Source organism: Callorhinchus milii, unplaced genomic scaffold (genome assembly GCF_018977255.1).
Source record: "Callorhinchus milii isolate IMCB2004 unplaced genomic scaffold, IMCB_Cmil_1.0 Scaffold12, whole genome shotgun sequence".
NCBI classification, from domain to species: domain Eukaryota; kingdom Metazoa; phylum Chordata; class Chondrichthyes; order Chimaeriformes; family Callorhinchidae; genus Callorhinchus; species Callorhinchus milii.
In genome coordinates this window covers 10,972,827-10,989,381 of record NW_024704753.1, presented here as the reverse complement: position 1 = coordinate 10,989,381, position 16,555 = coordinate 10,972,827, and the positions used below count along the sequence as shown (strand labels likewise).

Sequence of the window (16,555 nt, the reverse complement as noted above, 5' to 3'; positions counted from 1 at the left end):
AGAATTTAGAACCTGGAGTCGCTGCAGCTTATCAAAGTTTAAAAGGCTGATTAAAAATTAAAACCCATTTTCAAACTGGGGCAGAGACTGGTGCATCTTGTACACATTAAGCTGCTAAAAGTAGCAGTTTCCATTAAGATTTGCTTAAACAGTCAAGAAAAAGGCACATCTGAGATAGAATATGGGAATAATTGATCTTTCGCATTTCAGGACTGTAGTCTGTGCTGTATTTTTCAATAGGTAACTTAGTAATAATAATAATAATCGCTTAATATAGAGCCTTGTCATGTTGTTGAAATGTCTTTACAAAGTACTTTACAGGATTTACTATCAACAGTATTTCGCAGGCCAGACACTGGACGAAACTCCTTTCTCTTTTCAAATGCCTCATTCGAAGGCCATCACCTCCTATATTGCAGCACTTACCCAGCACTGAACTGTGATTCCAACTCCCAACATAGGGCTTGAACCAACGACCTTCTGACTCAGAGGCGAGAGCGCAACCACTGCACCAGGCTGACATGTAATGTAGAGCAAGTCACATTTGGAATTAGATCACAAACTGATTTACAGGATCCCTGCAGCTTAGGGGCAATAACATATTTTGGTCACCCTGAGCCAATGACCCCAAAGTGATGTTAACCTAATGTTCACTTCAAATAGTATTAATTGCTTTACTTTAAAATTTCTACGAGGCATATTTGCACCAAACCAAGTTAGAGTTGTCACTAACTAGGTTGTTTATTTGTGGGGGGATTTCTGTGTGCAAATTGGCTGCCACGTTTGCTTACAAAATTCATAGTCAGACCACTTTACATTTTAATAATAATCCGTAAATTTGCAACAGCCTTTCACATTGAGAGAAAGTTAACTGTGTGTTTTGTGGATGAACATGGCAGCCAATTAGCACATAGCAATGTCACACAAACAACAACAACAAGATTGCATTTATGGAGCGCCTTTCACGTCGGGAGGACGTCCCAAGGCGCTGGACTGTTGGGTCGGGACCCGAGCAGGGGGGAAATGGTCAGGGTGAGGGAAGGGAGGGAGCGAGGAGGGGGTAGAGAGTTGAGAGGGGAGCTGAAGGCACGGTTGAAGAGAAAAGTCTTGAGACTGGCCTTGAAGGAGGAAAGGGAGGAAGCAAGGCGAAGGCACTGGGGGAAAGAGTTCCAGAGCCTCGGGGCTGAGAGGCTGAAAGCCCGGCCACCGATGGTAGGGCGGTTAGGGCGGGGGGTATGGAGCAGACCGGAGCCAGAGGAACGGAGGGTACGGGCAGGTAAGTAGGGGGATAGTAGGTCGGAGAGGTAGGAGGGTGCAAGGCCGTGAATGGCCTTGTAGGTGAGGATGAGGATCTTGAATTCGATCCTCTGGGGGATGGGGAGCCAGTGGAGGCGAGCGAGGGTGGGAGTGATGTGGTCCCGAAGCCTGGTGCGGGACAGTACACGAGCTGCAGAGTTCTGAATGACCTGCAGTGTGGAGGGAGGGCCGGGAAGGCCGGCGAGGAGAGAGTTCCCATAGTTCAGCCTTGAGGTGATAAAGGCGTGGACCAGTGTTTCAGCCGCGTGAGGGGTGAGGTACTGCCGTAGTCTGGCAATGTTCCAGAGGTGGTGGAAGTCGGTGCCAGTTGTGGTGCGGATATGAGGGAGAAAGGACAGCTCAGGGTCGAACAGAACCCTGAGGTTCCTGACTGGCTTTGAGAGGTGGAGAGTGCAGCCTTGGATGCTGATGCTGTCAGCGCCTGAGGTGCGGAGGCGCTGACGCGAGCCAATCAGGAGGGCCTCAGTTTTGCGCACGTTGAGCTGAAGAAAGCCATAATGTCAATGACCAATTTTATCTGTTAGCCAGGGCACCAGGAGAAACTGCCTTCTCATTTTGAGTGATTTTGAGGAATGTTTAACATCCACCTGAACGGGTCCTTGGCTTAATGTCTCTTCCAAAAGGCAGCACCTCCAACAATGCAACACTCCCCAGCACTGCGCTGTAATGTCAGCCTAGATTATGTGAATCTCAACGTGAAGTCAGAATTTACATCCTTCTGACTCAAGAAGTGAGAATACTATCAACTGAGCCAGGCTGACACACTCCAAATGAGGTCTGACCAGCTCTCTGCAGCACTGAGCAAACAGTTTGCTTTTATACCGGGCCCTCTGTTCTGCCACCCAGCAGTCTAGTTGATCTATTATTTTCAGACTTGCATCTGACTTGTCTTGGAGTAAACAGAATGGGATTGGGTTTCAAGTTGTTGCTAGGTGATCCTGCCTTTATTGGGTTTCAGGATCAGAGGGCAGTCAGTTGCTGTAAAGTGACGGGTCAGAGATTGACACGGCAGCTGTTACACACCAGCAAACTGTCAGTCCCTGTTAGTGCATCGGCACCCAGGGACATGCGTTCCCATAGAAAGCAGGTGAACCGAATACAATTCTCTGAGAGCATCTTAGGTTTGTTAATGTGCTCTTAATGCCGTCTCACTTGGCTACAAAATTTCTTTATAACGTCTGAGATAGAGGCTTTGGATTGTAGACTATGGCTGTATGCAAATCGGCTCCCACATTTGCCTACAAATACACAGTTACTACACTATTAATAGTACAGATATTAATATGTGTGTGGGAAGAAGCCGATAATCTAACATGCCAGGCACATAGTATGCCAGGCAAGATCCCCTTACACAATTCCAAAAGAGCAGAGAGTGTCTCCGGGTGTCCTGACCAGAAATCCTTCAGATTAACTGGACATTTGCTTGGCTGATGCTCTGTCATGCACAAATTGCCTACATATATACAGTCACTAATAATTATTGTGAAGCTACTTTGGGATGTTTTGATGTTACAAGCACTGTTGTTGTTATATCAAATGCAAGGATTATTTTCATTATCATTTGAAAATGTAGGTGGTGGTAGCTTGATGTGAAATACACAACAATATTTGAGTTTGGAGAGTCTGCAGTGTAGGTTCATGAAAGTGATATGAAGGTTATGGAACCTAAAATGTAATGATGGACTGAGGCTGTGACCCTAGAGCTCAGGAGGCCGGGGAGATGTTTAGCATTATGAAGGGGCTCAACACAATAAGCAGTCAGTAATGTGGATCCACCAGTTATGAGACGAGGCAACCTTCAAATTAGGGCACAACAGGTTAGGAATAAAATGAGCAACAAGTTCTTCGCACAGAGAATAATAAGACAAGCCTCTGAGGCAGAAGATTGTGATTTGAAGCTCCACATCGGAAAATAAAAACCTAAATGGGGTAGAGGAGCAAAGGAACCTAGGGGTACACATACACAATTCATTAAAAGTAGCAACGCAGGTTAATAAGGCCATAAAAAGCAAACCAGGCATTGGGGTTCATTTCTAGAGGGATATAAATAAAAAGCAGGGCAGTTATGGTAAACTGCTACAGAACCTTGCTTAGACAACGCTTAGAATACTGTGTGCAGTTCTGGTCCCCACATTATAGAAGGGTGCAAAGGAGATTCACAAGGATGATCCCAGAACTGAGAGGTTATACCTACCAGGAAAGGCTGAACTTACTTGGACTCTTTTCTCTCGAAAAGAGGAGGGTAAGGGGTGTCCTGATAGGGTAAACATAGGGAAGATGTTTCCATTTGTGGGGGAGACCAAAACCAGGAACTGTCAACATAAAATAGTCACAAATAGATCAAATAGGGATGTTAGAAGAAATTTATTCACACAGAGATTAGTGGGAATTATGGAACATGCTACCACAAGGAGTTGTTGAGGCAAATAGCATAGATGTATTTAAGGGAAAGCTGATAGGTACATGAGGGAGAAAGGAATAGAAGGTTATGCTTGAAGGCTTACTTGAGGAAGGGCAGGAGAAGGCTCATGTGGAGCAGAAACACCAGCATAGACCAGTTGGGCCGAATGGCCTGTTTCTGTTCTGTATATTCTAATGTATTCTAACGCATGTAGTCTAAGATGACACTCCACTGCATTGCTGGTGAGGGGCGGTTCCATTGTCAGAAATGCCATCCTTCAGACGAGGCATTAAACTGAAGTCCGTTCTGCCTGTTCAGGTGGATGTTAAAGATCCTATGGCATTATTCAAAAAGAGAAAGGAGTTTCTCCTGGTGTCCTGGCCAACAAATCCCCCAAATAAAATTGGTCAAATTCCATGGCTGTTTGTGAAAAGCTGCTGTGTGTAACTGGTTGCTATGTTTCACCTACAAAATACACAGTCAATCCACTTTACAATATATCCTGTGAAGCGCTTTGTGACATCTCAATGACAAGATAAGGCTCTACATCTAATGCAAGGATTATTATTATTACTCAGAGGATAATTAATGGTTGGTACAGGGTTGCGAGGTCAGGAAATTGGACTCATTTAAAAAGCAGCTCAATGCATTGAGGGTGGAGCGGTAGGATGGGTGGTCTGGAGTGTTGAGATCTGATGGGCCGAAGCGCCTCCATCATCTGAACTGATCTTATGAAGTTAATTCCCACCCATGGAGAATATGTGTTTCCTATTCTTACTTCCTATATTTAATACTTTTCATAAATGGTTTTGAATTTCAAAATGGCTTCCTGCCTAAAGTTAGTGCATTCAGCTATTCAATAAGAGCTTGACTGGTGCTTCTCTTAGTAATGGTTAGCTTCACTACTGTGTGAAACCCATGTTCAAAAAGGCAGTGGCATAATAATAGTACTGAAAGGACTCTTCATGTTAGAAACCCAATTTTCTGCTTTGAGATAATGAGTCCGAAAATTGCCACTGTTCCAAACATAGTAGCTTTTAGTTTGTTTTACACTTGCTAAAGAACCACTAAGTTCAACAGTTGTGAGTGAGTTCACTGTGCTGTATTCCAGCAGTGATTGATCATTCCTCTCCCCAAGTGACAGATGAGAGTGTCTAGTATCCAGCCCCGAGCCACCTCTGAGTTAGGCCCATCACTATGCTGATCATGGCAGAACACACCATTCTCTACTGCTAAAACTGAGGGCTGAAAAGATCTCTTGTAGAACAAGCTCTCTAGCTCCCTTGTGCTAAAGTGTCAGATCGATGCTTGATTGACACAGAGAGATGGGACAAACACTACCACAGATCAGGGCTGACGGGCCCAGGGTAGATTATGATCAGTTTGACAATGGGTGGAATCTCTTTTGTGTTACTTTGTAAGGCATCACAGTCTTTTTCCCAGGTGTTGGAGGAATTTTAGTCTTTCCTTTGTTCTTACATCAGCCAAGAATGATTCAGCTGCCAATTTCCTCCCTTCCCACCATCATTCTTTCAATACACTGGTGACTAAATTCTTATCTTCACAAAATATTTAATGATGATTTCCAAAACCAAAAAGGGCTAGACATACATAACAGAATACTATTTACAGCTCGTTTCACCTCGGGAAGCCATCTAAAGCACTTGTCACTGGTGGCAGAGCACCAAACCAAACGGGGGGGGGGGAAAGGGAAAGATGACCTTGTAAAGTCCTGTCGTATAGTGGTTAGCGTGGTCACCTCATAAGCAAGAGATTTGGATTTGAATCCCGGGCAGGGCCAAACCTTAGTCAAATTTCTTTATTCCACACACCTCTGCTTATCTAGTAGTGCGTAGGATCTGGTTGTGCTCCCAGAACGAATGGTGGGGTCAATGGGGTTGAAGCAGGTGTTGGAGAGATTTGAAGGTGAGAAAAAGGATTACATCACAAAGCACAAACCAGTGTGTATTTGTTAAACAGACTGATAGTGATACAGCACGGAGATCTGCACTAAGCCAATCTCCTCCAAAGTCCTCCTGACATGATGTGACAGGCACTATGTGAATGTAAATTGTACTATACAACAACAACAAAATTACATTTATAGAGCACCTTTCACGTCGGGAGGACGTCCCAAAGCACTGAACAGTCAGGTGTCGGGGCCCGAGCATGGGGGGAGAGGTGGTGTAGGGGTGAGGGAAGGCAGAGAGGTATATTCTTATATTCTTTATATTCTATATTCTTCTGTATAGAATTAGACAGCCAGGCAGATTAGCTTGAATACAGAAGCACTTCCCAGCGAGCATGCCCTGGTATAGTGCTGGTTTGGGGTGTACTAATAATAATCCTTGCATTTGATATAGCGCCTTATCATGTCTTCAAGGCGTCTCAAAGCGCTTTGTGGAATATACTGTAAAGTGAATTGACTGGATATTTTGTTGGGGAAACGTGGCAGCCAATTACACGCAGCAGTGTCCCACAAACAGTCGTGAATTGAGTGACCAAGTTATTATTATTATTATTACTTTTTTGGAGGGATTATTATGCCCAGATAAGGGCATATTATTATGATCCGCCAATCGACTAACAACTGGGTTCCTATTTACTGCAAGGTAAACGTAGACTTGTGGAGTAAGGAAACTTGCCTAACTTTTCATCCTGCCTGGGAATCAAACCCAGGTCATCTAAGCGACAGGACTCCATAGATTCATCTATCTTCTATACTAATAAAACGACAATGTTGAGACATGACTTATACCTCGTTGGAAAGCTCTTGCATCTGAGAGTGTCACTTGTTTTCGGGGATCTCCTATTGTTGATGAGCTGTGACATAAACAAATTCATCACATATGTATGGCAGTTTTGCGTTTTGCGCTGCAGTTATACCTGGTGGCTACGCCGACTTACAGTGGCGCTGTGGCATCGTGCGTTTTAGAGCACGTACGCAGCACGCACACACTCAGATGAAGCCTGGTGGTGGTGAGGTGGAAGTTGCCATGAGCGGTGTTGATGGTAGCCATTTGGCAGCTTTTCCTGCTGCTCCTGGGCGGCCCCGGGCTGTGTGGTGCCATGCTGTAATTGGGCCGTTGACGGTTGGTTCTGTAAGGCCCCGGGGTTTCCGGATTCCTCTACGCCGCAGCATAGCAACGACTAGCCGGTGAGGGTGAATCCTGGGGTTCGAGTTGGGGTCTCATCCAGGGCTGGGGTTTAGCCCCTCCCCTCTTCCTCCCCGTATGTATATAATTATATATAATAATAATCTATCTATACTAATAAAAGACAAAATGTCTGTCTGTATGTCTGTCTGTGTGTCTGTCTGTGTGTCAATCTACATTCCATATTGGATTCTTTGGTTGCAAGCAAAGCTAGTAATTTATAATGGAACTTCTCTGCAGGAGGCAACGTTACCAACCAATGTGACATAAGACCAAAGTCAGCTCTGAATTACAAACTGATCTTGTGTTAATTTGCTCAAAAGTTGGCTTGGTAGGTTCCTGAATAGACAAACAGACAGGCAAGCAGGCACCAAACTGTCGCCATGCCTAATCTGACCTGAAGGATGCTGATGCTGTCTGTGTTTCATTCTCCAACACCAGTTTCACTCACCTCCGCTGGTGCACAACACAAGATCACATTCATGAATAAATATTAACCACAAATGTTTGTATTCAGAGGACTCTGTGATATTGGAGACTAAAGTGGCTTCTCATTGATGTCTCGGAGACGGGGGGAAGAGTTGGAATTCTTTCACTGCCACCCACATACATCTCTGATGGTAAAAGAGCCAGCTTTGGGATCAGGCTCATAAATCACTCTGGAATTTCATGGAAAATGAAGGGAGGGCACCGACTGTTCATTCATGTTAACTTTCACTGATAAACAGTGTCCTGTAGCATATTGGTTAGAGCACTCACCTTGCAAGCAAGAGGATCTGGGTTCGATTCCCAGGCAGGGTAAAACAACAACAAATTACATTGTGTCACCACTTTTAAGTCAGGAGAATATCCCAAGGTGTTGTACAGTCAAGGGTTTGAACATAATAATAATAATAATCCTTGCACTGAACTGGGGGTTGGGATCAGGAAGGCTGGAGGGCAGGGTGGGTAGGGGTAGGAGGGTAGTGGAAGGCGCAGTTGAAGAAGAGGGTCTTGAGACGGGCCTTGAAGTGCCACTGTCTCCTCTAGCCTCCGCAGCCACCATGCCTGCAAGCTGTTGATGTCCCCAGTCTCGGCGTGCTCGTTTGGCTGCCGCTCCTGACCTGAGCCATCCCTTCTCAAAATGCACCCGCTCCTAATCCTACTCCCCACCCTTCGCTATTCCCATTCAGTCCTTCTCTCCTACCAACCTCCCCGTCTTCTCTCCATCCTGGACCCTGCTCCAGCCTGGGCATCCTCCGCTGGGCTCCCTGCGGCACTCTGCAATTGCTGTCCCAAAGAAGCCACCCCAACTGCCCCAACGCTCACCTATTCCACAAGGCCTGCCTCCCCCACCTCCGCCTCCAAACTATCTGCTTCCTCTCAAATAATGCTCTTACAATCCACAACCTCATCCTGGATGAGCAAATAGACATTCTTGGGCTCACGGAAACCTGGCTATCCCCCGGTGACCCCGTCCCCCTCACCGAAACTGCCCCAACTGGTTACACTTCTCACCATAATCCCCATCCAACCAATGTGACGGCGGGGTGGTCTTCATCTCCCAAACCTCCCTCGGTCTATTCCCCTATTCTCTGGCTGTTTTGACCTTTTGCGCACCTCACCATGCCTCCTCTCTCTCCTTCAGAAGGCACAAAACCGGTCTCACAGTGCACTGCCAAATGTGGCTCAAGCATCTTCATATCCTCTGCTGCTCCTTCTCTCAAACCAAAATTGCTTTAAACTCACAGTTCATTCTCAAGGCCATAAACAACCCCAAAATCCGGTTCTCTACTACCCACCACCTCCTCGATGCCCCCTCTGAAGCAGCCTCGATTGTCACTTCTGATGCCAAGTTCAAAGAGATCCTGGACTTCTTTATCCCTAAGGTAGATAACATCTGCCTGGCTGCCTCCTACCACGCCCCCACCCTACATTGCTTTGTCCCTATCTCTCCCTCCTCCCTTTCTCCCACCATCACCCAGATTAAGCCCACCACTTGCTGCCTTGACCCCCCACCCAGTTTCTAGTCACTCAGGTCCCTTCATCTGCCCACTGCTGGCTGACACAATCAACCAGTCCCTCTCCTCAGGCTCTGTCCCACTCCCCCGCAAAACCACTGTCATCGTTCCTGTCCTTAAAAAACCTACCCTTGATCCCTCCAACCTGACAACCTTCAGACCCTTCTCAAACTGGCCAAAGTTTTTAGATGCATCATTGCAAATCAATTTCGCTCAGACCTCTCGCTCCAATCCCTACTTGAACCCCTCCGGTACGGTTTTCGCCCAGCTCACAGCACAGTGCTCGTCAAAGTAACAAATTATGTCCTCTGTCTCTGTGACTAGGGCTCCCTCTGCCTCCTCGTTCTCCTGGACCTCTCCGCCACATTTGACACAGTCAATCACGCCATCCACCTACACCGCCTCTCCTCCCTCAACCACCTTAATGGGACCGCACTTGGTTTGAGTCCTACTTAACCAAACACCAACAATACATCTTGGTGAATGGTTTTTCCTCCTGGCCCCACCTGGTCACCCCAGGAACCCAAGGCTCCATTCTTGGCCCCCTTATTTTCCTGAACTACATGCTCCCTCTCGGCTATGTCATCCACAAACATCTCCACATTTATGTAGATGACACCCAATTCTACTTGTCCTCCAGCTGGAACACCAGTTGCTGATGTCCTGTCAACTTGTTTGACGGACATCAAGGTCTGGATGAGCGCAAATTCCTGCAGCTGAACGTTGGCAAGATGGAAGCCATATTCGTTGGCTCCCGTCAACATCTTCACTCCTGCGGTTCTGAACTCTTCAACCTCCTCGGGCTCTCCCTCAGACTCACCAAACCCATGCGCAACATAGGCTTCAGGTTCGATCCCCAGGTTTCCTTTCTATCCACATCCGTTCCTTGAACAGGACCTTTTTTTTCCAACTCCATCTGCTTACCCCCGCTCTACCATCTGCTGCCTCTGCTCCTGTTTGTCCCATGTCCCCTCCACTCCACCATCGGTGGCTATACCTTCTGCCACCACGCACTGAAATTCTGGAACTCTCTCCCTCAATCCCTCAGCCTTGCCTCTTTTCTCTGAATTTTCAAATTGCACCTAAGGACCTTCCTTTTTGATCGTGCTTACGGTCACCTCCCCCTCCCTCTCCCTGGCTCGTTGTCGAACTTGGCTACTGACAAGCACTCCAGGATACTATCCCGCGTGAAGGGTGCTATATAAATGCAAGTTGTTGCTGCTGTTGTTGTTGAATTATCAAAGGAGGGAGCAAGGTGAAGTGACTGTGGGATGAGATCCAAAGGGGGAAGAGGGTGAAAGCATGTCTGACAATGGGGCGGGCTGGGCATTGGACGAGGAGCAGGCCGGAGTCTGCTGAGAGTAGGAAGCGGACAGGTTAATATGGGGTTAGCAGGTCACAGAGGTAGGAGGGGGCAAGGTCATGGAGGGCCTTGGAGGTGAGGACAAGGATTTTGAACTCCATCCTCTGAGGGATGAGGAGCCAGGGGAGCCAGGCGCGGGTGGGGGTGATAGGGTCATGAAGCCTGGTGTGGGAGAGAACACAAGCTGCAGAGTTCTGGATGATCTGCAGCTTGTAGAGGGAAGAATTGGGAAGGCCGACAAACAGGGAGTTGGCGTAGTTGAGCCTAGATGTAATAAATGCATGGATGAGGATTTCGGAGGCGTGATGGGTGAAGCAGAGGTGGAGCCGGGCGATGTTGCAGAGGTGGGAGGAAGGCAGAGCTGGTTATGGCATGAATATGGGGTAGAAAGGACAACTGAGTATCAAACAAGATGCCAAGGTTCTGGACTGGCTTGGTGAGATGGAGTGTGCATCCTTGCTGGTGATGCTGCCAGTGCCTGAAGTGTAGAGGTGTTGACGGGAGCCAATCAGGAAGACCTCAGGACAGCAGGTGTCCTGGAGTTGAGGGTGGAAGCAAAGAAATAGAGTTGGGTCTATGTGGAAGTTGACCACATGTCATCCGCATACATATGGAAGTTGACCCCATGTCTGTGGATGATGTCACCAAGAGGGAGCATATAGATGTTGAAGAGGAGAGAACCAAGGACAAGCCCTGAGGAAGGGCACACAAAATGGTGCGGTGACTGGAGGAGAATCTGTTTGTGGAGACAAAGTAGAGATGATGGGAAAGGTAGGATCTGAACCAGTCAAGGACAGGACCATGAAAGTTGAGGTTAGAGGAGAGGCGGTGGAGGAGGATAGCGTGGTCGATAGCATCCTTACTCCACATGCCTCTGTTTATCTAGCAGTAAGCAACAACTTGGTTGTTAATCGATTAGCGGATCGCTTTCTGGGGATAATAATAGTAATAATCCCTTCATCCCTTCAAAAAAAAATTTGGTCACTTAGTCCACAAATGTTTGTGGGACAATACTGTGCCCAATTGGCTGCCTCATTTCACTGACAATTTACAGTAAATTCACTTTACATTATATTCTGTAATATACCTTGAGATGTCTCAATAATAAGGCGCTGTATCAAATACAAGAACGATTATTATTATTATAAATACAGAGCAACTACATGGTGAACCAAGGGATAGCAAGCATGCTACCACTGCCCCAGTCTGACACCAGATCAGTAAAGCCTGCTTCTTAGAATTATACAGCACAGAAGGAGGCCATTCGGCCCATCGTGTCTGTGCCTGTTCTTTGAAAAAAGCTTCCAAATCAATCCCACTTCCCCGCGCTCTCCCCATAACCCTGGAAACCTGTCCTCCCAAAATAATTATCTATTTCTCTCTTAGAAGTTGTTATCAAATTAGCTTCCACCACCCTTTCAAGCAATGCATTCCAGATCTGAACAATCTTTGCTCCTGTCTCCCAGCCAATTCTGTATCCGCTGCCACTGTCCCTTTAATACTGTGGGCTTCTATTTTGCTTACAAGTCTCTTATGTGGCACTTTATCAAATGCTTTTTGAAAATTCATACAAACTACATCAACTGCACTACCTTCATCCACCTTCTCCATTACTTCATCAAAAAACTCTGTCAGGTTTGTTACACATGATTTGCCTTTAACAAATCCGGCTTTATTAACCTACATTTTTCTAAGTGAAAATTTATTTTGTCTCGGATTATAGTCTCTAGAAGTTTCTCCGCGACTGACATTAGGCTGACTGGCCTGTAGTTTCTGGGTTTATCCTTCTGCCTCTTTTTGTACAGGGGAATAACATTTACAACCCTCCAGTCCTCTGGCACTACTCCGGTGTCCAAGGAGGATTGAAAGATTGTGGCCAGAGCCTCCGTTATTTCCACGCTTAGTTCCCTCAGTAACCTAGGATACATTCCGTCCAGACCAGGTGACTTATCTACTTTGAGCACCGACAACCTTTAGTTCCAACTGCTTCATGGAATATCTTTACTGAATAAGAATGAAGAGCTTGGAGTAGGATTGAGATTTGGGTGTTTATTTCCTAGAAATGGCTGAGTGTTAGAAAATTATTATTTTTTATTTTGAAGGGATTATTACCCCCGGAAAAGCGATCCGCCAATCAACTAACAACTGGGTTCCTACTTACTACTAGATAAATAAAGGCATATGTGGAGTAAGGAAACTTGCCCAACATTTCGCCCTGACAGGGAGTCACTCCCAGGTTCTACTGTTAAGTGCAGTGACTGTGTTTTGTGGGTGAAACCCAGCAGCCAATTTGCATACAGCGACATCTCTGCAAACAGCCATGAAGTGAGCAAGCGCTTTTATCTGTCGACCAGGACACTGGGAGAGAGAAACTCCCTTCTTATTTCCCCCAACCACCCTTGACAGCGCCGCAGGAGATCTTTAACGTCCGTCCTGAACAGTTCATGGACGGAGAGTGAGTAAGGTTTAACGTTTCAACCAAAGGACAGCGTCTCCAACAATGTGGTGCTTTCACTCTCTCTCTCTCTCTCTCTCTCTGTCTCTGTCTCACCCAATGCTCTCTGTCTCTGTCTCACCCAGTCTCACCCAACTTAGACTATACGGGTTACGAGTCCTCGACATGTGTGTATATGAGTGGGGGAAGGGGGAGCTCAAACCCAAAACCTTCTGACTCAGAGGCGATAGCACACACACTCACGCACACACTCACGCATACACACTCACACACACATACTCACGCACACACACTCACACATTCACGCATACACACTCATGCAGACACATACATACACACACACCCACTCACACACACACAGAGAGACACACAGATACAGACACATAAAGACACATACACTCACCCACACAGACACACACACAATCAAACTCACAGACACACACACAATCTCACAGACACACATACACAGACCCAGACTCTCTCTGGAGGGATGCATCCTGCTTACCTAATTCTGGATGTAAGGAGGTGGGTAAGTACCAAGGTTTGGGGATGCTAGAGTGTACAGTGGGGTAACAGCTAAAACCACATAGCTTGCCATTGATAGAGCTGACTGGCAAGCTTTTCCACTGCTTGTCCACCAAAGACCACCCTACCCATTAAGGCTTTGGCTAGCAGGGTTAACAGGAGCTGAGTGGGAGGATGTCCTGCCACCAGTAACTAGTCTGCCCTACCAGGTCCTACCAATGAGCCAGACTAGCTGTGCTGTCAACAGTGCGCTGGAGTACAGCGGACCCAACTTGCTGAGGAATCGGATGACTCAAACCGCCATAGAGGGCTGGCATGATTTCAACATTTTGTTGCCAAACATGTCACCTTGGAGCCAGTTCAGCCCAGAGGGTACCCCGCTTATCTCTTAACTCTTGAAATTGGAATTGAAAGCATTAATTGAGGAAGCCATGATCTAATTAAATGGCAGAAAAGGCTCGAAGGGCTGAATGGCCTCTACCTGTTCCTATATTCCTATGTACCTCTTTAACTGCTCCAGGACACTACCCCGCATGAAGGGCGATATATAAATGCAAGTAAAAATGCTGCTGTTGGATGATTTTAAATTTGAATTATTATATATGGCTTAAAGTCTGTATTCACCAGAGTAAGCACCAGACTCCTCTGAGTACTGTGCACTCTACTGTGCTATTTATTTGATAATAGTATTTGTAATGGCTGATACACATGTTAACTGTGTATCTTTTATTAAATTGAGACAGAGTGGGACATCTCCAAAGCCTGTCACTGTGGTGTATAAGACGTATAAATCACGCTATTCTTGGTTCTAATTAGCTCAGGTAGTCATGTCTTGTCATATTTTTAACAAGGTGCAAAACTGATCCACAGACATCTGAAGCTAAAAGTCTCTTTCTATTCGTTTGTGTGTTTGTGTGTGTAAGGCTCCTGGCCTGATTCCTGTTCACTCTCTGGGTCTCTATAACTAAATGTACCTTGTCTCCACCTGACAAATGCGTTCTTTTCTCTGTCTCCCCAGCGGCGTCCCTGGCAAGAAATGTGGGACGCTTATCTTGTCTGCCGAAGAGCTCAGCAACTGTCGGGTCAGTGCGTGAAACATTACTCTCTGTTCCTGCATGGTCTGTGATCTGCCGTCCTGTGTCTCCCTCAGTAGTTACTTTTTCATTTATCACTGCAGACATTTTGTAAAAATGTATGTCTCCAAAGAAAATTTAGTTATTGTTGGAGTAGACTTGGCTGGACCTCAGTTGGAGTACAACCATGTGTCAGTCTGGCTCAGTGGTAGCACTGACACCTCTGAGTCATCTCTGAGTGAAAAGGTTATGGATTCCAAAATAATTCAGTCTTCTAAAATCACACTTTTTTAATCCATAAATGTCGTATAATTCTTTACTCAGAAAAGTAAGCATTTTATTAAAACTGCATTTCTTAATTAAATTCAGAATTCAGCTTGGAATCGACATAAACCAAGGTATTAAAACCTTACATTTCGCCCACAAATATACGGTCAATTCACTTTACAGTCTATTCTGTGAAGCGCTTTGAGACGTTGAGAAGACGTGAAAAGCCTATATCAAATGCAAGGATTATTATTATTATCTCACATTTATCAAAGTCACAAGTCCCAGCAGTGAGATGAATATCTTGCATAATGCCTATGTTTTAACCCCAACCTCAGTGGATGTTCTAAATCAACAATAAATAGATTAAAAGGCTGGAAAGGAGGTAGAACAATATACAGCCAAGGACAGACTATATTATTTGGCGCCTTTCACGTCAGGAGGACGTCCTAAAAGGCTTAACAATCCTGACTTGGCACCTGAGCTGAGGGATGGGGTTAGTCGAGGAGGGTGGGGAGGGGAACGATGGCTGAAAGCGCTCTCAAAGAGCTCGGTCTTAAGATGGACCTTGAATGAGGTGAAGCAGTGAGTCAGAGGGAGTCCAGGATGGGAATATAAATCCAATAGCCAGACTCGGTCAAAGCTAACTGAAGGGCCAAATAGAAATATTTGTAAGAGAAGGAAACAAAGATTCTTCAGAACTAATAAGAGGCAATAGGAGAGAGCTCCACCTGATAAAATAGGTCATTGACCAGTTTCACTTCCTGGCTGCTTGTGGGAAGATTAACACATTTGGAAATAATTACTCTAAGGTCCTCTAAAACACTTCGCCGTGATAAGGTGCTACAAGAATACAATTCCTTCCTTTCTCCTTCCTTCATTCCCTCTTTCCTTCACAGAAAGGTGGATCCCCACATTTTGTTTCTAAAGTGGATCCAATTATTTTTCTAATTTTCTCTCCGCTTACGTACACCTCTCTGCCCCTGGTCTGGCCTCTCTGCCCCTGGTCTGGCCTCCCTGCCCCTGGTCTGGCCTCCCTGCCCCTGGTCCGACCTCCTCTCTGTCCCTGGTCTGACCTCTTCTCTGCCCCTGGTCCGACCGCCTCTCTGCCCCTGGTCTGACCTGTGGTTTGAGGAATGCTGGACAAGGACATTTATGAGTGATGATGGAAATCAATGGGATGTGAAACACCAATGCCCTTTTAAGAGCTAAACTGAAGATGTGACAGCTGATACAAAAATGGGACATGTAAGTGTTAAATAGATACGTCACAATTGAAGTTCTAATTGTGATCTAATCATCAGGTGGAAGAGGCTCAATGGATTGAATGCTCTTCTCCTGTTTCTGTAAAGTTCAAGGAATTTGTGACAAATTAACTGATTGGACTGAAACCTGGATTTACAATGTAAAGGTGATAGCAGGACATTGTGATGAATGGAAAGGCCTGGTTTAGGGGGTGAGACGGGATGCCACAAAGTTTTGTTGCTGCAATCCATTTGCCATCAATACTTCAACTCACTGATTGGCAGATCAAGAAGGGCAAGAGCTCCCCCCACCCCACCATCGTACAAAATGTAACTACAAGATGTCCACAAATTCCTGTTGGCACTTGTTACAAAACAGCGATATGAGACTACAGAGGAGCTGAAACAAATGTCAGAGATGAGTTTCGCCTCATCACTTCATCCATGTTATGGAAGATGTCGCACCCAAACATAGCAACAAGTCATTATCTGCCATGAAAATGATGGCGCTCACACACACTGATCTTCTGGATGCCTAAATACAGTAAAATACTTGTACTGAATACAATTACTTCTAAATACAATTATCATCGTTCTTCCACGTTTCAGTTCACGGTAGAAAAAAACATATGGGCAACAGGACTTTGTGGACAGTTTGTACAGTGAATGGTGCTTGGCAAACACATTTGATTGTGAATTTTTTAAAGCCTCAGCATATAATCCCTTCAGCAGTTAATGGAGAGATGCTGCAAGCC

At 45.8% G+C, this 16,555-nt stretch overlaps 1 protein-coding gene across 1 annotated transcript in view; it reads left to right on the top strand.

Moving 5' to 3' along the window:
• The window catches only part of LOC103176602 (copine-9), a 113,740-nt gene that overhangs the window by 55,912 nt on the left and 41,273 nt on the right, over positions 1-16,555 (top strand). Inside the window, exon 7 of the mRNA XM_007890245.2 lies at positions 14,235-14,298. Coding sequence (XP_007888436.1) covers positions 14,235-14,298 — 64 coding nt within the window. The remainder of the gene's footprint in view (positions 1-14,234; positions 14,299-16,555) is intronic.